Source organism: Solanum pennellii, chromosome 5 (assembly GCF_001406875.1).
Source record: "Solanum pennellii chromosome 5, SPENNV200".
In the NCBI taxonomy this organism is placed as follows: domain Eukaryota; kingdom Viridiplantae; phylum Streptophyta; class Magnoliopsida; order Solanales; family Solanaceae; genus Solanum; species Solanum pennellii.
Genome location: NC_028641.1, coordinates 76,386,725 through 76,410,132, shown reverse-complemented (window position 1 = coordinate 76,410,132; position 23,408 = coordinate 76,386,725). Strand labels below are relative to the sequence as shown.

At 33.5% G+C, this 23,408-nt stretch overlaps 5 protein-coding genes across 5 annotated transcripts in view; 4 read left to right on the top strand and 1 right to left on the bottom strand.

The window, feature by feature from the left end:
* LOC107018585 (geranylgeranyl transferase type-1 subunit beta) overlaps nucleotides 1-1,910 on the bottom strand; it is a 6,155-nt gene extending 4,245 nt beyond the window's left edge. Inside the window, exons 1-4 of the mRNA XM_015219102.2 lie at nucleotides 1,591-1,910; nucleotides 592-667; nucleotides 436-494; nucleotides 190-329 (exon numbers count right to left, since the gene is read on the bottom strand). Coding sequence (XP_015074588.1) covers nucleotides 190-329; nucleotides 436-494; nucleotides 592-667; nucleotides 1,591-1,809 — 494 coding nt within the window. The 5' untranslated portion in view covers nucleotides 1,810-1,910. The remainder of the gene's footprint in view (nucleotides 1-189; nucleotides 330-435; nucleotides 495-591; nucleotides 668-1,590) is intronic.
* A 4,635-nt stretch (nucleotides 1,911-6,545) lies between these two features.
* LOC107019118 (dof zinc finger protein DOF3.6) lies at nucleotides 6,546-8,175 on the top strand. Its single transcript, XM_015219693.2, has 2 exons — nucleotides 6,546-6,719; nucleotides 6,906-8,175. Exons 1-2 carry the CDS (start codon nucleotides 6,666-6,668, stop codon nucleotides 7,743-7,745), a joined length of 894 nt encoding a protein of 297 aa, XP_015075179.1. The 5' UTR covers nucleotides 6,546-6,665; the 3' UTR covers nucleotides 7,746-8,175.
* A 1,702-nt stretch (nucleotides 8,176-9,877) lies between these two features.
* On the top strand, nucleotides 9,878-12,914 carry LOC107020768 (KIN17-like protein). Its single transcript, XM_015221260.2, has 2 exons — nucleotides 9,878-10,028; nucleotides 11,312-12,914. Exon 2 carries the CDS (start codon nucleotides 11,355-11,357, stop codon nucleotides 12,552-12,554), a length of 1,200 nt encoding a protein of 399 aa, XP_015076746.1. The 5' UTR covers nucleotides 9,878-10,028; nucleotides 11,312-11,354; the 3' UTR covers nucleotides 12,555-12,914.
* A 692-nt stretch (nucleotides 12,915-13,606) lies between these two features.
* LOC107020319 (very-long-chain enoyl-CoA reductase) lies at nucleotides 13,607-18,478 on the top strand. The gene is made up of 5 exons (XM_015220623.2): nucleotides 13,607-13,732; nucleotides 13,838-13,950; nucleotides 14,449-14,488; nucleotides 16,752-17,506; nucleotides 18,135-18,478. Exons 2-5 carry the CDS (start codon nucleotides 13,882-13,884, stop codon nucleotides 18,201-18,203), a joined length of 933 nt encoding a protein of 310 aa, XP_015076109.1. The 5' UTR covers nucleotides 13,607-13,732; nucleotides 13,838-13,881; the 3' UTR covers nucleotides 18,204-18,478.
* Nucleotides 18,479-20,170: 1,692 nt separating this feature from the next.
* Nucleotides 20,171-23,408, top strand: LOC107020318 (actin-58). The gene is made up of 5 exons (XM_015220622.2): nucleotides 20,171-20,274; nucleotides 21,123-21,195; nucleotides 21,422-21,815; nucleotides 22,217-22,830; nucleotides 23,152-23,408. Exons 2-5 carry the CDS (start codon nucleotides 21,136-21,138, stop codon nucleotides 23,215-23,217), a joined length of 1,134 nt encoding a protein of 377 aa, XP_015076108.1. The 5' UTR covers nucleotides 20,171-20,274; nucleotides 21,123-21,135; the 3' UTR covers nucleotides 23,218-23,408.

Here is a 23,408-nt window from a genome sequence, read left to right as displayed (position 1 = left end):
GGGGGGGGGGGGGGGAATGGCATATAAAATCAAGAGTTTTTGAAGTTTAACAAAGAACTTCTTTGTTTTAATGGAGTAACAAAGAACAAAGAACTTTGTTAGAGACAAAATAAGGAGGCTATATTAGATTCAGAATGTAGCACTGATCAAAGAATTGAAAACAATAGAAAGAAAGGCCATAAAAAGTACCTCCCATCATGTTGCTGAAGATTTTTCATTGATTTGATGATTGACATGGAATCCAGTAGTGAAAAATCATAGCCAAGAGTCTTCAATATGGATAGTGCGCAGTAAGTACTTGCCAAATGACTGCAATTTGGGATCGCATTCTGTGTACAGACCATAAGACCAGTAAGTCCCGAGGAATAAGTTTTCTAGATCAGTTTTTTTATCCTCAACAACAATTAATAGTTAATAATAACCACATTCTTGTACCCCATAGTCATTTGGTTGAAACTGAGAACTTCTAGAACCATGGAACCCATAAAATTGTCCTGCACGAAACCAGAAGTCCCAATAAATTTCAAATGTTATCAACAGAAGGACTGCTTGACTAATTAAAGTCGCTTCTCTACATTAACTGAACCATACCATTGCTCAGTTCAGCTTCGTCTCGCGGATGAGTTTGCAGTGACAAAACCCAATTAATCACCCCTTCTTTGTCAACCTGGAGTCAATAAAAAGATCACTTTTGCTAGCCAGCTTTACTAAACATTGAACTTAAATCATTATAGCATTTTAGGCTTTTCCAGTTTGCAAACAGCTTCAAATTTGATTATACTGCATTAAATTTTATTTTCACACTATCTAAAAAGTAGGGTGTAATGAGCTGATTACTTATTCAAACACCAGCGTATATGGAAGTTTAGCACAGGGATTAACAATTCAAAAGTTAGTCAGTACGGGTGGATGACGAGATTAAAAGGTAAGGAACGACTCAAATTAATCCTGTCATCGCATATAAAACCGATTCAATAAGAAAGAATAGGCATAAATCTGGTAGGGTACTCTCTTCTCTCATAATCATCTTCTCTCTTTCTCCAATTCTAGTTTCTCTATATCCTCACAATCTTCTCAATCAATCTCAATTGTGATCCACGGAAACTTCCTAAATCACTCACCTAACATCGGGTTCATCTTTTCAGGTATGGTGATGATTTCATTATTGTGATTGGAGTGAAGATTAGTCATATCTGGATTTTTTCTCATTTATGTGTTTTTTATTGCTTTCATTGTAATTCGAGTCCTTGTCGGACTGCTTGGCTCATTTCTGATATAATTCTATTAGTGGTTAGCTCGATAATTCAATTTCATGCGATACTAATTGAATTTGGTTGAGTCATCTGAGTTCATTTTGTTTAGAACATTACATTTGGTATCTGAGCAACGACTTTGGCTATAAAAGCGTCATATAAACAGCACAGATGCAATATATAACAATTGTGAAGCAAATACAGATATCAATTGTGATAAAAACAGTATTAACTACATATAGACAAAAAATATAAATATTTTCACTTCTCTGAGAGCAGTGAAAACATTGTTGATATCTAATCGACGGTGAACTGAAAAGTCGGGAGAAATACGTACGCGATCGAGAGAGCGAAGGATATCGAGACCGCAGACGACGAAGTAAGCAAGAGTGAGACGATTGATCTCCTGCGATTGGTAAGGTGAAGGTAGTAGCTCAAGCATCATCTCTAAATAACAAATATGGCGATTTCTGTCGAAGAACATAGGGATAGAGATTGAATCTAGCTCAGATTCTAGATCGGATAAGCTCAGAAAATCACTATCTTCCTCCGCCATGGTAAGGACTAGTCGGAAAACGGCCGGCGGCGAGAAAATCCGGCGATTCGAAGTTTTCACTAATTTTGTTGTAATAAGGCATATGCACGCCCCTTTTACTTTTTTAAGTTTTTCCAAATTCCTTTTTTTTGGACTCTTATACCCCTCTTTGTTCAGTACCTTAATCGTTGTCCAACTAGGGTGTGCATTGTTAGTTCGATTCGATTTTATGTATTATCAGTTTGGTTTATTAGTTTTTAAATGTGCTAATTCAATAACAAATAAATAAAATATTTTATACCGATTTCTGATTATTATCGGTTCGATTTTTAATTTATCATAAAATATTATATATCTTCTCACTTCTTTAAATACTTTGATTTAGTAAAACAAGAAAGATAATGAGAAATTGCATCAATAAGAGAAAATATAGTAGGAAGGCTATAATTACATATTACCATCGAAATATAGTATGACCTTTTTTATGTTGATCAAATTACGGATCTTTACAACTTGCAAATGCTACGACACACAATTACAAATTAAAACTAAAATAAAATAGTCTAATAAGACTAAAACTAAAACTAAAATCAAATAGCTATAATCGTAAATCGGTTACTTTAATCTTTAGGTTTTGAGTAAACAGTAAAAACTAGTAAGCGGTCTAGTGTGAAGTTGGTAGAGTACTAATAATTTGATATAATTATAGTGTCTAATTAATATTTAATAATTAGGAAGGGTAAGATAATAAATTATTACCGTCTTATTGAGTTATTGGTTTATCCAATAACACAATAGTAAAATCGATACCGAAGCAAATATCACTGATTGGTGTTCCGTAGTTGCCATTCCAGTCGGTAGTAGATGCAGAGATGTTGCAGTTGCTATAAGTTCACCTGAGGTAAATGCTTCTGACGTATTGAGTTTTTTCCTTCAGGTATCACTATTGGCTGATTTTGATGCTTTTCTATTGTAAAAGTCTTTAATTGTATTTGTATTGTAATGATTTTGATTGAAGGAATGAAGACAAACTGTGTATTAGTCTCATTTGTTTTCTACTGTGTTCAAATGACTTAAAGTAAAAAACAATTATTCTCGAACAATTTTACTATCAGTTAGACTAATGAGTTCTGAAACAACAAATGTAACCTCTATAAATATCCCTGGTTCCACACTAGGCAACGATGTTTAAAAAGAACAAATTATGGGTAGTTCACTGATTCAATAGGAAAATTATATAGTTAAGGTATCTAAGGGTAAAAACCCAACAGATTTAGAAATCTGTGTACGTATTTGATCTTAATTTTTTAATTGCCTGATGTGTAGCCTAGAATAACAATTTTTTGCTGGGTAGAGATAGGAAGATCAAATCCTAAGCCTTTGCAGTGGGCAGTTACCATGTTTGATACCTCTAAGGGTGAACCATATTTTTCAAGCTGAAAGCTTCCTCAATTTCAACGTCCTAGGAAAGAAGTGAAAGTTGCAACCAAGTCTGGTCTATATGGTCGATGGAGCCACTCAGTTCCCTACATTGATGTTCTGCATTAGTAGGTATTTGTGATGATCGATGGAGCCACTCAGTTTCCTGTATTGATGTTCCGCACTAGTAACTACTTGTGATGATCGATGGAGCCACTCAGTTTCCTTTATTGATGTTCCACTCAGTTTCCTGCATTGATGTTCCGCACTAGTAGGTACTAGTGATGATCGATGGAGCCACTCAGGTTCCTGCTTTGATGTCCGCACTAGTAGCTACTTGTGATGATCGATGGAGCCACTCAATTTTCTGCATTGATGTTCCGCACTTTGTGATGATCGATGGAGCCACTCAGGTTCCTGCATTGATGTTCCGCACTAATAGCTACTTGTAATGATCCATGGAGCCTCAGTTTCCTGCATTGATGTTCCACGCTAGTAGGTCCTTGTGAAATGGGCAAGCTACTTCAGATATCACAGCTAGGCATAAAACTTAATTTTTATTTTTGGAACTGATAACTTTAGCTATCACCAAAAAGTGTAGTAATGTATTACAACTTACATCTTGTGATTCAATTTGTCCTTACAGAAAGTCATAAATAAAAGTTGCGCTAAATATAAAGTGTTTATATCAAATCATCAAAATTATATAACTAAGTGATACAATCCAATTAAAATACATGTTAAATATAACTATAGCTAAGTGCTAAGTACTAATGTCCACACACATCTCATGTCACTTTTTAATACATAATTAGCATTATTATGGCAACAAATTTGCTTAAGTTCAATACTTTTGATGTGAGATTCAGATTAATATAAAAATTCATTAGAGATATATTACAACACATAGTAAATCTGAATATAATTTACAAATACAATACATTTAATATTTAAAATCTTATTCATTAAACTGATAAATTTTAAATTCTGAATTTACTTTGAACACCCACTAATCCAGCGATGGAATCAAATTAGTTGGTTGTTAATAATTCTCTAATTAGAATTCAGAGATTAATTATTTCTTCTTTTCTTATCATGCATGCATGCATGCAAAAAGTTATAAAATCCATTAAACAACATTATCATGTCATTAACCTTCATAATTAACAAATAATTTGGAATCTTCATGAGAATCATGTCCATGTATTAATCACGTGAGGTTTATTTAGAGGAACATGTTTCAACAACCTAAAGTAGATCTAAGATTTTAAAGATGCATGTTCGATTTCGATATTAAATTGAAATTCGCACATTACATGATTAATTTCTAACGATGATAATCCTAACATTACTTTTTTCGTTTGTAGAAGCTCGAAATCAACACCTTTAATTAAGAATGGAGAATCTCAACCATTCCATCACAACTCATATTGGAAATGCGCTAATATTCGTTGACATTTATTACTCTTATAGAGTTAGCATATATAATTTTAAGTTGAAAAAAATAAATACACTATTTTTACTTATATCCTTTTTTTTATTACACTTTTTTTAAATTGATAGTTTATCAGAAACAACATCTCTTTCTCATAAAAATATAAATAATTTATATAAATCTTTTTCTTCCTAGACTCTACTAAAATGTTACATTATTCGGCGCATTGTTTATTACGAGTTTAATTAAATTCAATTTCTTTGACATATTTTAAATTTTTAAAATTATTATTATTAATTTAAAAGTGAAATATATTTCATATTGAGATTTTAAAAGCAAATTATTACTATCCATAACTTGATAGATCCACCCCTCAAGCTAGTGGTGTCCCAATTATGTAACAGCAATATATTGCACAAATAATTGCATGTAAATAAATGAAATAAATAAAAAAGCTGCACAATTAAAGTTTATTGCCTTACTTTACAACTAATAAATAATATAATGTATGGTATAGAAAATTGGGTCTACTTTTATTTTTTGCATGAAAATGAGCTCAAAAGACATATATATATTCCTTTTTTAAAAAAATATTAATCAAAGGAATTAGATTCTTACTCCACCATCGATCTATTCTTTAATTATACACATCAATTTCAATAAAAAATAATTGAGATTTTATGGCTTATTGAAGTGCATGAGTATAATTAAAGAACATAACTCATTTTATTTGATTAAATTAACTATTCAATTAATAGACAAATGAGAATATGTGTATACAAGCAATTTTAAATTTTGAACCGTGAAAGTATTTTATTGTAATACTTTATTAGGAGTTAAAGATATATAATTGAAATATAGAACGTTTATTCAAGTTATTCAATTCAATAATGTGTTTAATTTTTGAAATTCAACATATAGTATATATAACCATAATAAATTAATTAACTTGTCTACCCGCCCCCTATAAGGGTACGTGTTTTTGATAGTGTTTCGATAAAATGTTCGTTGAAAATTCACGTTTTTTTAACTAGTATTATAATGTAATTTAAATTTACACACATAAAAGAAGCATAGGAGACATGGAGAAAAGAAAGAAAGATACTTTTGATGGTGATATCCCACCAACGTTTGCCTTTTCCTTTTAAAAATCAAAATGTTTATATAGTTTTCGATTTGATGTTCGATATCTGTATTAAGTACAATTCATTTAGAATTTGTATATTGCATGTACTATTTCTGGAGGGGACGCATTAAAGATTATTTTCATTTCTAAGATTTGAACCTAAAATTTCTAGTTAAGAATGGAAGAATCTCAACTAATATCTCAGAACGATTTATATTAGTGCGTGTGTTGTCTCTGTGTGTGTGAGTGTTAGAATTTAGGGTTTCTTTGTTTGAATATAAGCAATATTTTAGCTTGATCGATTAGTTCAGTTTCGTATCACGAAGGGCTATGTTTATTATGATCGAAATATTTCTACGTATAAAATGTGTTTCACGATCACATATTACCAAAAGAAATTTCTAGATACTTGACTCATAAAAGAGTTCGTATAATTAAGTTATATGTACATCATTAATTAGTTCAACTTATCTTGATCTATTTTAGCAATATAACCTCTTTTATTTTCAATATTATAAATACAATATTATTAAGAAGGCTTATTAATTATAAATATCTTTTAAATGATTTGACAGTTCTAACAATAACGTATATAACTAAAACTCTAAGGTCTCTTTTATGATTGAAACTACACATCATAAAGTAATGTAACTATATCCTTGTTCAAACCCTAATATTTACAAGCTAATTAAGTAAAGCAAAATGAAAAGAAAAAGAAAATTAAATAAAGTCTATTCCTTTATATTTCTTCTCCTCTCTCTTTTGTTCTTTCTTATTTGCTCAACTTTCTTTCTTTAATTCTCTCTTTTGTGTATATAGTGTGATATTCTCCACTATACATATCAAACTTATACAAAAGAAAAAGAAATATTTGGAGCAATAACTAGTACAATATTAATGGCTTTCTCATCTATTCCTTTCTATCAAGATCCTCCCAATTGGCATCATGAGGTAAATTAGAATTTGTATTCATATATATTAGCTTCTTTATCACATAAAAAAAAATTAGTTATTTGGGGGAAAAGATAAATGTTTCCACTTTCTTTAATTTTTCAAAAATCTTAATTGAATATATACTATATAGTATATACCATATAATAGTATTTGATTTTTCTTCTCTCTTTGCAAAATTTGTAGCAAGGAAATCATCATCAACAACAACATCTCGGAGTTACTAATGAGAACTCCTCTGAGCTCTCGCCAGCTGTTTTGCCACCTCCAGGAGCAGCACCAGGAGGAGGTGGTGGTCCAGTTGGCTCAACTAGGTCTGGCTCGATAACAGAAAGAGCCAGGCTATCAAAGATAACTCAACCAGATGTGGCCTTAAAATGTCCACGGTGTGAGTCTACAAACACTAAGTTTTGTTACTTTAACAACTACAACCTTTCTCAACCTCGTCATTTTTGCAAGACTTGTCGAAGGTACTGGACTATAGGTGGCGCTCTGAGGAACGTCCCCGTGGGAGGTGGATGTAGGAGGAACAACAAGAGATCAAGTAGTAAAAGATCAAGAAAATCCCAAATTAGAAGTGAAAGATCAAGAAATGTTTCAATTAGTACTTCTAATAGTACTAATACTATTACTACTCCTAGCCATTTTCCTCCTCCAAGTACACATTTGTCGTTCTTTAACACCCCTTTTCATAATTTCAATCACTTCAATTCTACACAAAATGGTTTGAATTTTGGAGAAATTCAACCTCATGAGGGTGATCCAACATTTGTTAACCAATTTAGACATCAACAAATGCAACAATTTTCTTTCTTCTCCCCTTTAGAACAACCTAGTAATTTATATCCAATTTATAGTGAATTTGGGATTAATCATCATGATTTGGAAAATGTGAAGGTGGAAGAGAATAAAAGTAGTACTAATAGTAGCCAAGGGATGAATTTACAAAGAAATAACAATTTGGGTGTTAATCAATTTTGGACAAATTATAATATTTCTAGTACTTCCACTAGCCAACTATTGTGATTTTCTTGATCCATCTTCAAGAGAAAACCCTATCAAGCTACTTGAGTAGTTCTTATTTATCTTTAGATAATGGTGACGTCCTGGCTAACTTTTGTACGCATTATGTCACAAGTGTACCTACTGTCTCTAACCAGCACGTACCATATTACCTTGCCTATCAAGACTTAAATGCAACAAACTTGAGCTTTTCGTTTAACTTCTATACATGTTCTTACTTGTTGGGTAACTGTGCTCATCCAAGCTTACGAGCAAGTATGACATTCACTTTGATTTACTTCTACAATATTCTCATCTAGATGGTATGTTTTCTCATTGTTTGGTTTTTTGAGTATCGTGTTTGAAAAATGTAGTATTATTGCATCATCTAACATGAAGTTGATGATTGTGATTCTAAGAGATGTAATCCAATGCAACTAGTGACTTGATTATATATTGAGTTTAGATTAATTAGCTAAATGATCTCATTATTGTATATTAGTTTAGTGAAAGTAATAAATTCATTCAAACTCAAAAACTTACTTTAAATTCATGTAATTGTCTTAAAATTCTTTTGATTTAGTAGGCTAGAATAATATAGTGTTACTTGTACTTATTTAATGGATATTCTAACACACATATATGTAAAATCAACTATTCATTATATTATTACATTTTCACTTTATATAGTTTGAGTTGAAAATAATGAATTGAATTATATTATATAGAATTCCTCCTAAATTTGCATCTATGCATACTTAAATATATAATATAATCTTACAAGTGAAATTTAAAAAAACATTATAATATATACAGATCTTATTTATATCTTGTAATCGTGAGATATATTTACTATTCATGTGGGACTGTATGTGATAATTTCTTAGCCAAGCAGAGCAACAGATACTTAACTAACCGTCCAAACTTTGTTCATTAAATGCTACAAAGTCACCTAATTATTTTTTTAAAATTTGGTGTTTAGTATCGGTATTAATATTTGATTAACTTGCATTTGAATCAAAATATGACTTATTTGAGAGAAATTTCTTATATATATCAAAGCTCAAAATTGGAACCTCGAACTACAACAATGTCGTTCTCTTTAAGGAGATTCAAGCTGTGACAAATTCACACCGATCCAGCAGTACCACTCTTGACTTGTCCTCCCCCCAGACTACAACAATCCAACAACGTCTATAACTCAAACAACTCCATATTAATTGAAAAGTCCAAAACTCTATAAAAAAAAAATACATTCATTCAATATCAAATTAGAAACAAAGCAATAAACCTTTATTTATATTTCTTGAAACCAAAGTAATCAAATAATTGAACATCATTGATTCTAGACTAATATCGATAAAAGTAAAATAAATAATTCTAAATCAATATAAAAATATAAAAAAAAAAAATTCAAATGCAAGTGAATTTGAAATTAAGTTTCTAGTTTGAAAAAAGAAAAGAAAGTGTCTGAGATTTCCAATCATATGATTATACAATTTTTCTAGAACATTATGTTATCTAATTTTCAAATACTCTTGTTCATTAATTATTGCACTTTTAAATAACATATCTATGAAAAAAATCAAATTAAATAAATGACCGAATCAAAAAGTATAAAACAGATTAATTAAATGATTTGATAAAAATTACACATAAACATGCCAAATAAAATTGATCTTATATGTTAGAAGAATGAGGATAATGTTGCAAACATCCAAGACTATATCATAATCCCATTTATCTTTAGAGCTATGAGATCGAGAATATGTAGATAGCTATCAGCGACGATAAATTCAAAAGTATAATTATTCTTGAAATAGCTTGGGATCCTTTCCCATAGTTACTACAACACGTATTCGAAACCAAATCCAAAAACTTTTCATAACTTAACGAAAATTATTTATTTATTTTGGAAACATAATAATATTAGTAATAAAATCACCACTAATTTTACGAAAATCATTAGAAAGTAATTTAAGACAAAAACCGAATTTTGAGCAAACGTTCACATGATCATCTAAGATAATTTACTTTTACAAACCAAAAATCGAAAAATCGAACTAATAGCGCATAAAATCGAACCGAACCGACAGATACGCCCTTACCCCTATGGGCCTATTTGTTCAGTCAAACCGGCCCAAAATTTTCCTCTAAATCGGAGTAGCCCACCGTACCCGACCCAATTCCAATTCACAATACAATCAGCGTACAACAGATTTTGCCCTTCTTCCTCGCGAAACCCATCGGAATTCGCATTGTCGTGGTGGAAGCTGCGTCGTCGTCCCGGAACGGTGACCGGAAAAGGTAATCGTTCTTTCCTTTACTTGCTTTAGTCTTGTTCTAGTTTTATCACTTTTAGGAGACTTAATTCTATGAAGATGTAGCTTCGTTATCGATTTTAGCTTTCCAAGTGTATTAATTCCTCTTATTAGTTTCGATCCTTGCTTGTAATTTCCCCAGTTAAAGGATTCGATTGGCTTAAGAATGTGTATTTTCGTTTACTTGAGGATATGAATTTGTGGAAGCAGTTTGTTTAAGGGGTTTTACTGTATTGATAGCCATCTGGACCCATGAATTTGGGGTAAATATTTGTATAACCTTAATTGAGCATCGTTACAGTGATCGGTTTAAAATTAATTGATTCGAATGAGTTTATGAGTATGTTCACCTTTTCGTAAAATAGCAAGTTTGTGTGAATCTGATGCCATGATTAATAGTCATGAAATTTGCTTGCTTTAGTTTGTTATTATCTTCAGCTTAATCTTGTAGATTAGTTGGTTATCAGAGATAAATTGAATTGCATTCTCGAAATCTACTCTAACATGCTTTTCGTCTTTGTTTGGGAAACAACGGGAAGTTGAAACATTTTTTTAGTACATTATCATATTTTATCTAGCATGCGCCTTTAGTTGATTGTTTAATAGTCACTTTTGGGGCATTAGATGGTGTAGTGTTCACTGCCTCTTTTGAATTTCATCGTGGTTCATTCTTGTTATTGCCATCATAAGCTTCACTTTCATTATTTGAAGTTAGTGAGTGAATTTTATCACTGATCCTTCTCATCCTTTTCATTTGTTTTTATACACATTTATGTCTTTTGTCTTGGTTAATTCAAGTTGTTAGATAATAACTTCATTTGTATTATTTTAGTTTCTTTTGCCAATTTATTACTTGTACATGTCATTCTTCCTTAGCTAATTTATTTTCCTTTCTATCTTTATGTTTGACACTAAGGAAACTCTGCCCGATTTTCTGTAGATTTATGGTAAGGCTTGCTTTGTGATTCTTTCGCCTTAGTGCCGGTCACGGATCTAATTTGGGTCATGACATCTTGTTTCTTGTTTAAATTCAGAAACTTGTTTGATCTAAAGCCTCAATATTATGCCTGTTGCCGGTTGTCGCTCTAATTTTTACTGTTTTAGTTTTCTGCTGACTTGTAACTACTGGTTGCCTTTCCTAAAATCTGCTCATTCTCTTCTTTTCTGTGATGTCTTGGCCTTCTGTTAATTGATTTATATTCTCTAGTCTACTCCTTAGTAATGTTAGCTTCTTTTAGAACAGATGTTGAGTTGTGGTGATTTTTTCAGGTAATTGTTAAGAAGTCCATCGATTTGAACTTCCCAAATTCAAATGGGGAAAAATGATTTCTTGACCCCTAAGGCAATTGCCAACCGAATAAAAGCAAAGGGCCTGCAGAAGCTGCGATGGTACTGCCAAATGTGCCAAAAGCAATGTCGAGATGAAAATGGATTCAAGTGCCACTGCATGAGTGAGTCTCATCAACGTCAAATGGAAATCTTTGGTCAGAACCCTAATCGCATTGTCGGTGGCTATTCCGAGGAATTTGAGAGCTTATTCCTTGAGCATATGAAGCGTAGTCACCGCTTTAGTCGTATTGCTGCAACTGTTGTGTACAATGAGTATATCGCTGATCGCCACCATGTCCATATGAATTCCACTCAATGGGCAACATTAACTGAGTTTGTGAAGTACTTGGGAAAAACAGGGAAGTGTAAAGTTGAAGAGACACCGAAAGGTTGGTTTATTACCTATATTGATCGAGACTCCGAGACTCTCTTCAAAGAAAAAATGAAAAACAAAAGAATTAGGGCCGACCTAGCAGATGAAGAGAAGCAGGAAAGGGAGATTAAGAAGCAAAGAGAGCGTGCAGAGCAGTTGATGGGTGCAGGAAATATGGATGGTATGGAAAATATGGATGGTTCTGTAGAGTTGCATCCGGTGCTCATGGAGAAATTGGAGACTGAGCAGAAGATCAAGTTAACATTAGGCTCGACATCAAAATCTGTTGTGAAAGAGAGAGCAGGAAGCTCAAAATCCGTGTTTGATGAGATAGATAATGAGAAGAGAGAAAAAGGTAAGCACAGTGGTAAGAATGGTAAACGTGAAAATTGCCCAGTGTTGGATGAGATAATGAGAGAGGAAGAGGAACAAAAGGAGCGGAGTAATAGGAAAGATTACTGGTTATGCTCGGGGATAGTTGTGAAGGTAATGAGCAAGGCTTTGGCTGAAAAGGGTTACTATAAGCAAAAGGGTATTGTTCGCAAGGTTATTGATAAGTATGTTGGGGAGATTGAGATGATTGAAACTAAGCATGTTCTACGGGTTGATCAGGAAGAGCTTGAGACTGTCATTCCCCAAATTGGTGGTCTTGTGAGGATCGTTAATGGTGCATATCGTTCATCAAATGCTAGACTATTAGCAGTTGATACAAAGAACTTCAGTGCTAGAGTACAAATTGAGAAGGGAATATATGACGGTAAGGTTATCAAGGCCATTGATTACGAAGATATATCAAAAATTGCTGAATGAACAGGGATAAAAAGGATGTCAAAGGAACTAGTATTGTTCAAGAACTTCTTCTTGCTAATGCTGGATTCTTCATAATTGTTGGTTGTCTCTAGTTTTTCGTTACTTCTTATTGATGTTTTCGTTTTGGTAAGTAATCAATCAAGTGTTTGTGATGTTACCATGCTCTTAAGTCTTATGTTGTTGATGATCTTTGTATTTTTGGGAACAATAATGATCTAAGTTAAGAAGAAGCTGTTTATCATTTCTTCAAATTATCACTGGAATTATTAAGTGATGATGTACTTTCTCAGTAGATGTTTGGTCCATTGAGAACTAAAAGTGAGATTTTGTAGTTTCAATGGTAAATCTGTTGATTGTTTATATTGGAATCAAAAGTTCAATCAAGTGAGTATATATGCATCTTTACCCATATTTTGTAAATATAGAGAGATTGTTTTCGATAGTCTTTCGTTTCAATGTTAATAAGCTTGAGATTTTCTATGTATGACCCATTATAATATACGTAAATCTTACCCTTACATCACGTAGAGTCTATTTTCAATGGATTTTCATCTTAAGATGCTTATATCAAAATTAAAAGTTCAACCTAATGCAACAACAACAATCTACAAACACTTTACCTTTACTTTGTTGAGATAACAACTCCAAACACCAACAACATATCAAGTGAAATTTCACTAAGCGGGATTTGAGAAGGGTAAATATATGTAGATCTTGACACTACTTCGTGGATTCAATCCGAGCAGGGGCGTAAAATACACGAAAACAACACCATACCCCAACAACATATCCAACTAAGCGAGATCTAAGCAGAGTTGAGTGTACATAGACCTCAACAGTACTTTGTGGATCCATAAGAGGAGGGATAGGATACACAACAACCTAACCACTACTTGTAGAGGTAGAGAAGTTGTTTTCAAAAGACTCTCGACTCAAGTGTCTGTTTCTAAAAGACCCTCCGACTCATATACATAACCTCACGTACATGGTATTGTGAAAAATTAAATTAAAATAATCTCGTATTTTATCCCGAGACCGTCAAGACATGGACTTGTAGGATATTTTCCGGGTCATGGGCCTAGTGATGTGGTCCCTCATCACAATAAACAGCAGTATGAGTGATTCATAATTTGAACATTGATTTTGAAGGAGATGGTAGTTCATCAAACATAAAATTGGTTCGTTCAGCTACTTTCTACCCAACTACTATACCGCCATTAATTGCTTGCTATTACTACTTATCTAAGCCCGTCAAAGATCTTATATTCGTCATCATTTCTCAGAAAAATAGTTGTTTCTGGTAGATCCTAAAGTTTGGGGAGCGAAAATGAAGGTTTTAGTAGTTACACGTAGCGGCAAAGAACTCATCAAGGGCGGACTTGAACTCAATGATTCGGTATGCTTACTTATCTGGGTTTGTTTTTGTTTAGTGAAATATAGCTTCGTTGATGCTTAATTTTGATATTGTCAAAGATTTGTCTTTTAAAAATTTATGTTTTATTGGTTTGGGTTATGTAGTTTCTCATCTGGGTTTGTTTTTGTTTAGTGAAATTCAGCTTGATTGATGCTAAATTATGCTACATGAATGTGTATTTTAAATAGATTTGTTTAAGAAATGAAGCATATAGATGTGTAGTTTTTATATTTTATTGGTTTGTTTATGTAATTCTGCTTCTTGTTGTTGTAGTCACTGATTCTGTATGTATCGACATCTTTCCTCGTTTGGGTTTGTTTTTGTTTTGTAAAATTCAGCTTGCTTGATGCTTAAATTTTCCTATATGAATGTGGTCCATTTGTTAAAAATGATGTATAAAGATGCCTTATTTTATGTTTTATTGGTTTGTTTATGTAATTCTGCTTATTATTGTTTTTGTTGTTGTTGTCATCATTTCAGGCTACAGTTGCTGATCTGCAGGAGGCAATTCATAAACGAAGTAAGTGGGCTATTGTATTTTTTCTGTTGCTATGTGATATTGTCTTTATTATTCTGAGTGATTTCAAAGATTAAACCTTTTGGTAACCTTGTTCGTAATCTTTTTTTTTTTTAATAACTGTGTACCTGGACTATTATACCGGTAGTTATTATCTCTCACTAGCACAGGCATCGGCTAACTCTCCCCACAAAGGTGTAGGCGTATATGGAGAAATCACCTAGTGTTTTTTGTCTTTGATGTGCTAAATCGTAACATAGGTTGGCAAGTTCATACTTCATGCATCTTTCAAAGAAAACAGAAGATCTGTCCCTTGAAAAGTTCCTTGATAGTGAAGTCATTTGTTTTGCTCTGATGTACTAGTTAAAGGCTTGCCATTAGCTGGAGGAAAATATCATCATATCATTTTTGAGGCATTTGACTAATGAAAAGGCAGAGTAGTTTTAGGGGGAAGGGAGTAATAGCTTTACCATGCTTATTACTTAAACTTGATTTGTGCAAACTAAATGTTCCTGGTAATTTTAGTGTTCTACTGATTAGGCATTTCATGGATTAATAAATCTATGGTTCCAATTTTTTAGTTGTGATTCTACTCTCTGAATGCTTAATATGATTTAACGGCTCCATCAAAAATAAGAATTTTATCTATTTTTGTGTGTATATCTTTGTTTTGTACTCATATATAGAGTGGTTTTGGAGATTTAAAGCAAGTTGATATGATGCCCATGTTTTTATGTCCTTTTTCCAATTCTCTACCTCTTGACCTTGGTTGATTCATTTGTTCTATCTTTTGTTAGCTGCAATATCAGGAGATATAGTGTATGAGAACATGTATGTATGTATGTGTGTTTGTTTGCTCCCATTCTGTACATGCATGTGAGGATTAATCAAGTCACAAAAATGTTTTCTTGTTTTCATTTATTTCCTACCAGTCTACCACTGGGCAGAAGTTCATCACCTTGGATTGGGACAAATAACATGTATTTTTGATAAGTGAGACTTATACTAACATATTTTTTGAGGATATAATACTAACATATATTAGAAAGATGTACTCCCTTGATAAAAAAAGATAATTAGAAGGATGTAATCCCATTGTTACAGGAGGGGTATTAAAAATATTGAAAATATAATCATCAATTTACATAGAGTTCATTGTTTGATTTTTAATAAGAGGAAGACATCTTGAAATGAAACCACTGTCCTTATTGATAGGTTTTTCTAACTTCCATTTATCTCCGGACGCTAGGTAGGATATTCACCACTTTGGAATGGACTTGTAACATGTATAAGAATTATGTATTTCCTTTATCCCTAGATGAATATTTGATGACACAATTTAAGCTTTGACAAACTTTTTTGGTTTTCGTTGTGCATTCTAAATAGTATGATATAATAACAATTTGAAAATATAGTCATCATTATAAAATGGGTTTCCATTGTTCAAGTATCATTATCAAAATTTAGAATTAATTGATACTGATTTCAGTTCAGTTTTAAAAAGCTGACCTAAAAACGTTTTAAGTTGTGCGACTAAAATGGCATGAAGGGGTTAAGTTTCATGCAGTCATGTATTAGAACTAAGATGTGGAATAAAAGATTAAAAGGGAAGAAGCACCATTTGACTTCATTTAAACAATTGATACTTGCTCAATTAGATTGTATTGATTAATGATGGCTGATCTGATAACAACTGTAATGCATCTGAACAGTTTTTGCATAAACTCAATTGAAGAAGATATAGTCCAGTTAGGGGGATCATAAGTTGTGTAAAAAGTGATGATGCTTTTCTAAGCTGAATCACTTCAATGTAATACACTTGACACGTGGTTAAAGAGTTTATGTTAATCTCTTCAATGATGTTATGGTGCATTTATTGCTTTGAAGTGATCACATACAGATTTGTTTTTTTAGTGAATGCTGGGGTGATGAATTACGTACATGCAAGGTTTTAGTTCCATGTCAACATGTCATTCCCAGTTGTGCAGATTACTGTTGAGCAATTTCTTTATTGAATCCTTTAATCATTTCTACATTTGTGCTTGACATTGTTATGGGATCGTATGAGGTATAATATTTTAAACATTAATGATTATTATGTTGCATTCCATGCGGTTTGAATTTAAATGCAAAGGGGCAAGGATCAATCCATTAGACAAATTGTGAATTGTTATTGTCTTTTGTTGATGCCAGTTTCTTATTTCCAGAAGTTACATTATTTTGAGTTTGACCTTCATTAAATATTGTTTACTTCTGATCTCAACAGCCAGAAAATACTATCCTTCTAGACAACGACTCACTCTGCCTATTCAACCTGGTTCAAAAGAGAGGCCAACTGTTCTTCACTACCAGAAGAGCCTAAATGAGTATACTAAAGGTAGCACAGGCGAATTGACAGTAGTTTTCAAGGATCTAGGTCCACAAGTCAAGTATAGTACTCTTTTCTTCTTTGAATATCTGGGGCCTCTGCTACTCTATCCTATCTTTTACTACTTCCCAGTCTACAAGTATTTTGGTTACAAAGAAGAGCGTGTTATCCACCCTGTCCAGACTTATGCCTTGTATTACTGGTGTTTCCACTACTTCAAACGGATTATGGAGACCTTCTTTGTGCACCGTTTCAGCCACGCCACTTCTCCAATTTCCAATGTTTTCCGGAACTGTGCCTATTATTGGTCTTTTGGAGCTTTCATTGCTTACTTCGTGAATCATCCTCTTTATACTCCTGTTAGTGATCTCCAGATGAAGATTGGATTTGGATTTGGGATAGTTTGTCAAGTGGCAAACTTGTATTGTCATTTATTGTTGAGAAATCTTCGAAGTCCCAGTGGTAATGGAGGTTACCAAATACCCCGTGGCTTCTTGTTCAATATTGTCACCTGTGCAAATTACACAACAGAGATCTACCAGTGGTTGGGCTTCAACATTGCTACTCAGACTGTTGCAGGCTATATCTTCATGATTGTTGCTGCTAGCATTATGACTAACTGGGCTCTTGGAAAGCATCGTCGTCTGAAGAAGGTAAACTATTGTTTGTTTGGCCACATTCTTCTTAAAAAAAGGAACAAAGAAGGTTTTTACTAATATAACCACAGCCTAAATTCCTTAGGATTTACACGCATCGTATGATTAAAATCTAAATTGATGCTTCTCACCAGTCCTCTTTCATCAGTAGACTTCAAAATTGGATGCATGTGATTCTATTTCAAACAGATATTATCTATTCTATTCTATCAGCTTCTTTTTGCTGATGCACTGCACTTCACTGGGGAAGAAAGGTTAACCAAAGAAAATACAAACTCATTCTTCCCAAAGCATATTGAATTTATCACCTAGAGAACTTAGATATATGAAACACGGTTATTCTATTCCGAAAGCTCTGTACCATTTCCTTATTGTCACAGTAGACAGTTCAGACTTAACATGGTCCATTTTAGTGAGAATCTAACCATACGCATGACTACAACAGATACGATGCTATCGTGAATAAGTTTTGTTTTTTTCTTTTAAGTCAACTTATAAGCTAACAGAACTCCTAACTAGCAATATTATATTCTATCTATAAGCACATTTTTTTGTGCTTATTGGAAGCTTCTATCTTAATGTGTCATTACTTCTAGTTCTTAACTTTGTCGCCTTTTCTTTGCAGCTCTTTGATGGAAAGGAAGGAAGACCAAAATATCCTCGACGATGGGTGATATTGCCTCCTTTCCTGTAGACCATTTCCTCGACGATGTGAGAAAAAGCCCAAGACTTATTTATTTAGTTGATCATTTTCTGTGAACCTGCAAACTTTTGAAGGTTTATGTTTCTCACTAAAGGAAGCAATACTCAGATTTTTCTTTTGTATTACTGTTCCATGTCTTGCCTCTTTTTATACCAGATGATTTGACTTCCATGATATTTGTAGTTCCCACTTCTTTGTGATGGCTTCAAGAACCATCTTTGTTTAATCTATTGTTTATGAGTTATGAAAGTGATCCTTATTATATACACCAGTCTGCAAGAAACTCTCATGCATCTTACAGGCAGAGCCGCTGGGGCGGATTTAGTAGGTTCAATTGAACTCAGTATTGTCTACACAAAACATAGATATGTTTGGAGAAATCCCCAATTTTTCATTTTATACCCATAATCTTTGTTGTCCTACTGTAAAGATCCATCAAATAATGGATCTAGATGGTAAAACAAAGGATGACAATTCTATGACATTGTAGTCTTGGTGGATACAGTTATCCCGCTACCTATGTTGGTGAGATGAACAGAGTCATCTGATACTTGTGTTGGTTGGAGGCAGCAGGTATACCATTGAACCAGTTGATCCAGACACCGCGATTATGTATAAATCTAGTAGTACAAGAAAATGAGCATAGAGGTTCAACTTGTTTGATATTGAACTCCAACCCAAAAGTGTTGGATTGTCATGTGCTAAAGTGTGCAACTACTGTATTAAAATGCTTTAATCATAAGAAGAGAAAAAAAGGCAAATATCTTTTAAGACAATTACACATGGTTTTTGCATCTTTAGAAGTCTTTACAAAAAGCTTGAATGGCTATATGGAGTATGACCCCCCACACTATACTTTTCTTTTACTAATTTATAGAAGGATGGTGTTATGTATATTATATATAGCCTTGTGGCCTCAACTAGGAGGGGCCTTTGCTATAGATCCTCCTTGCTTGTAGAAATATCCGACACTCGAACCAGTTTGTGTGTACTTGAACTATTTTTTCTAGGTATCGAGTAACTTTATATGCGAGTATTAAGACAGACGTTGAGTTTGTGTGCATTCAATGGTGCAACTTAATAAGTAATGAAGCAGGTTGTGAACCATGAGCTCTCAAGTTCAAATTTCAGTAACGATTAAGTGATTTCAGTACCTATACAAATAAGAAGTAGTAGAAATTCGATGAAATTAGTTAAGATGTTCGAAAACCGACCGGAATGTTATATAAAAATAATTTGATCCATAATCTTGGTGCTGGCCCCCACTTTTGTTAAATAACTTTCCAACTATGAGTCTATGACTTGTGTACTTAATAAAATGAAATCAAATTTTATAGACACTAAGAAGATTTTCAAGATCCATTATCCTTTTTATGATATTAAATTGAGATTTGATAATGATTAGAAATTTAGAATCAATTATTTAACTATTAACTCTTGATTAACTTCGACATTTGAATGGATTAATTTTGTTAATAACGTATTGTACATTAAAAAAAGATAATGTATGTATAAATTATTTTGTTAACTAAGTATAAAACTTCTCGCGCCCTTCTCGTAGTTTTGACTTGCTCTTAGGTAGGCTACCGTTGACCGGCTTCGCGAGACCATTTCGGTCTACACACACAAATAATAATAATAATATATTCTGTATAATCTCTTACTGAGATCCGAAAGTATAGCACGTACACAACCTTACTCCTGTCTAATGATTGTAGATAAACTATTTCCGAATAACCCTGTCTCGAGTAAAACATAATAAAAAATAAAAAAAATAACCTTTTTTTTCTTTTTAAAAAGCAAAGAAAAAAAGAGAGAAAAAGCGAAATAAGTGGGGCCAGTAGGGACCACTTAATGAAACAAAATGATAACCCTTCACGATGTATCATTAATATCCGTTCGATCAATTCTGTTATTTAATCCAACGGTTGATATTTATTCTCCATTTTCAATATAACCCCTTCAATTTTTCTTCTATTTTCTCCAATAAGGAATACACAAAAAAAATAAAAGAAGAAAAAAAAAAGAAAAAACTCTCTCTAATTCCAAATCTCTCCCAAAGGTACATTTTTTTTTGTTATATTTCATGTTTCAATCTATTAATTTGTTGTGTTGTAAAATTGGATCTAAGATTTTGAGTTTACGAGTTTTAGTAAATGATTTATATGTATGAATATGTTGCTGGTGCGAGGGATAGGTATTCCTGAAATAATCTAAGTGTCTGTCGTGATTATAAAATGTATAGGTAGGTGCACATGTTTCAAATCGGATTATGTAGACATAGTCTTACCTTGTATTTCTACGAGATTTGTTTTCGATGATTCGAATCTATGACCTCCTGATCACGTGACAACAAAATCCGAGAACTTTTTTTCATGTGTTTGATTTGCATCTGATTTATGTGAATCATGCATGAGTTGTGTAAAGTATGTAATTTGATGAATATAACTTATGTTTGATTGATTTGTTGTTAGTAAATTTTAGGGGATTTTGATATTTCATAATTTATTTTAGGTGAATTGCTATTTAGAAATGTTGATTATAGGTTAAAAAATGGATATTAATTAGTGTAACTCCACGGCAAAATCTAGTTCATGAGGTGAGGATTGTACGACCATATTAGCAGATCAATTTGGGAATTCGAACACCCTGCACACCCGAGCCTGTCAATTATATATCGCGTAGACAACATCATAGATAAACCAAGCACTAGGATGAGCCTGACGTTGATACCATGTTAAGAAATGGAGTTTTCACCTAATTCAACCTCAGAAGTTAGTTCATGAGGCGTAGATTGCGTAAAGCTATATAAGGAGACCAATTTTCCATCCTACAAGATGTGGAACTTCTAATATTAATGCCTTTGAAGCTGTGTTTTTTTTTACTAAAGATTCAGTTTTTTCGATATAGGAAGTAAGATAAGATGGCAGAAGGCGAGGATATTCAACCACTCGTTTGTGATAATGGAACAGGAATGGTTAAGGTAAGCTGAAAATTGTGTATATATATCGAACAGAGTTAATGCTGCAGCGTGTTTTTTCATCCTATGTTGCTCGGACTCTTCAGGATGTTTGTTGTATCTGTTTCGGATCCTCCAAGAATGCACTACTTTTGGAGGATCCGATATGCTGCACCTGTCCACATATTTTGAAGAGTTCGGGCAACATAGGTTTGATGATACTTAGAGTCTGATGTTGTTTTTTATCTAGGCTGGGTTTGCGGGAGATGATGCTCCACGAGCTGTTTTTCCTAGTATTGTTGGTCGTCCCCGTCATACTGGTGTGATGGTTGGTATGGGTCAAAAAGATGCTTATGTAGGAGATGAAGCTCAATCAAAGAGAGGTATCTTAACGTTGAAGTACCCGATTGAGCATGGTATTGTTAGCAATTGGGATGATATGGAGAAGATATGGCATCATACTTTCTATAACGAGCTTCGTGTTGCACCAGAGGAGCATCCTGTCCTACTAACTGAAGCACCTCTTAATCCGAAAGCTAATCGTGAAAAAATGACACAGATTATGTTTGAGACTTTTAATACTCCAGCTATGTATGTTGCTATACAAGCTGTTCTTTCGCTGTATGCCAGTGGTCGTACCACCGGTAAGCAAATCTTCATTCATCAGCATATTTATTTTTCGACTGTCAAAGTTCAATTCTCATGTTTCTACCATGAAAAGGAACTTTTATTTATGTCTGATGCATGGTGAATACTTTCGGAAATAGCCTCGAGGCAGGGGTAAGGTATGTGTTACACTCTGCCCTATGGGATTACACTGGGTATGTTATTGTTGTAGTCGTGATGCATGGTGAATACGATTATTGATTTGTGAAAAAAGAAGTCTACATCTGATGTATTCAGTTCAACCGATGCACGTAATGTGCAGTTTGTCATTTCTATTATCTCATAGGCGACTCTAGGATAGGACGTTGAATTAGTATTTCGTTAACTTGTTGTGAAGAGTTCTGGCGATTGTCGCTAATTCATAATGTTTTTATAACAGGTATTGTGTTGGACTCTGGTGATGGTGTCAGCCACACTGTCCCAATTTACGAGGGATATGCCCTCCCACATGCCATTCTTCGTCTCGACTTGGCAGGTCGTGACCTGACTGACCATTTGATGAAGATCCTCACCGAGCGTGGTTACTCATTCACCACCTCAGCTGAGCGAGAAATTGTCAGGGACGTGAAAGAAAAACTCTCTTACATCGCCTTAGACTTTGAACAAGAACTCGAGACTTCAAAGACCAGCTCTTCCGTTGAGAAGAGCTATGAGCTTCCCGATGGTCAAGTCATTACCATCGGTGCTGAACGATTCCGTTGCCCTGAGGTCCTATTCCAACCTTCAATGATCGGGATGGAAGCTGCTGGAATCCACGAAACTACATACAACTCGATCATGAAGTGTGACGTTGATATCAGAAAGGACCTCTACGGTAACATTGTCCTCAGTGGTGGTACTACCATGTTCCCTGGTATTGCCGATAGAATGAGCAAAGAACTTACCGCGTTGGCTCCGAGCAGCATGAAGATTAAGGTTGTTGCACCACCAGAAAGGAAATATAGTGTCTGGATTGGAGGTTCTATTTTGGCTTCCCTCAGTACCTTCCAGCAGGTTTGCATCTTATCTTTGTTTCGTATCCCATCCATTCACTTTTACTCGTCACGTTTCCCTTCAGTTTGACTATTTTTCAAAGCTAAGCCAAATTAGATCACTTCAATACTATAAGTTGGTTCCAATTTGACTCTCGAGAAGCAAAATATGACAAGTAAAAATGAACAGAAGGAGTATTATGATAACATGAGTCGAGCTTAAGTGAAAGAACATGAACATGGTTAGTGAGGATTCATATCAGGACGACTCCGAGTTCTTTAGCTCTGTCTCTAGTTGTAAGGTTCATACAGTTTCTGATGGAGTTTTATATTTTGTCTGTAGATGTGGATTGCAAAGGCGGAGTACGATGAATCAGGTCCGTCCATCGTCCACAGAAAATGCTTCTGAGTTTCCAAAAACAACAACATTGATAAGAGGAATGCAGCTTGTGATATTGTATTCTGTGTTTGTTTTTCTGTATTTTTGTTAATGTTTTCATTTTCTATTGAAAACCTTGAGAGGGCAAAGAGTTTTGATTGTTTGATGAACTTAATTCTTTTATATTTATTCAATTAGTAAAAAGTTTCATTTGTTTCGTA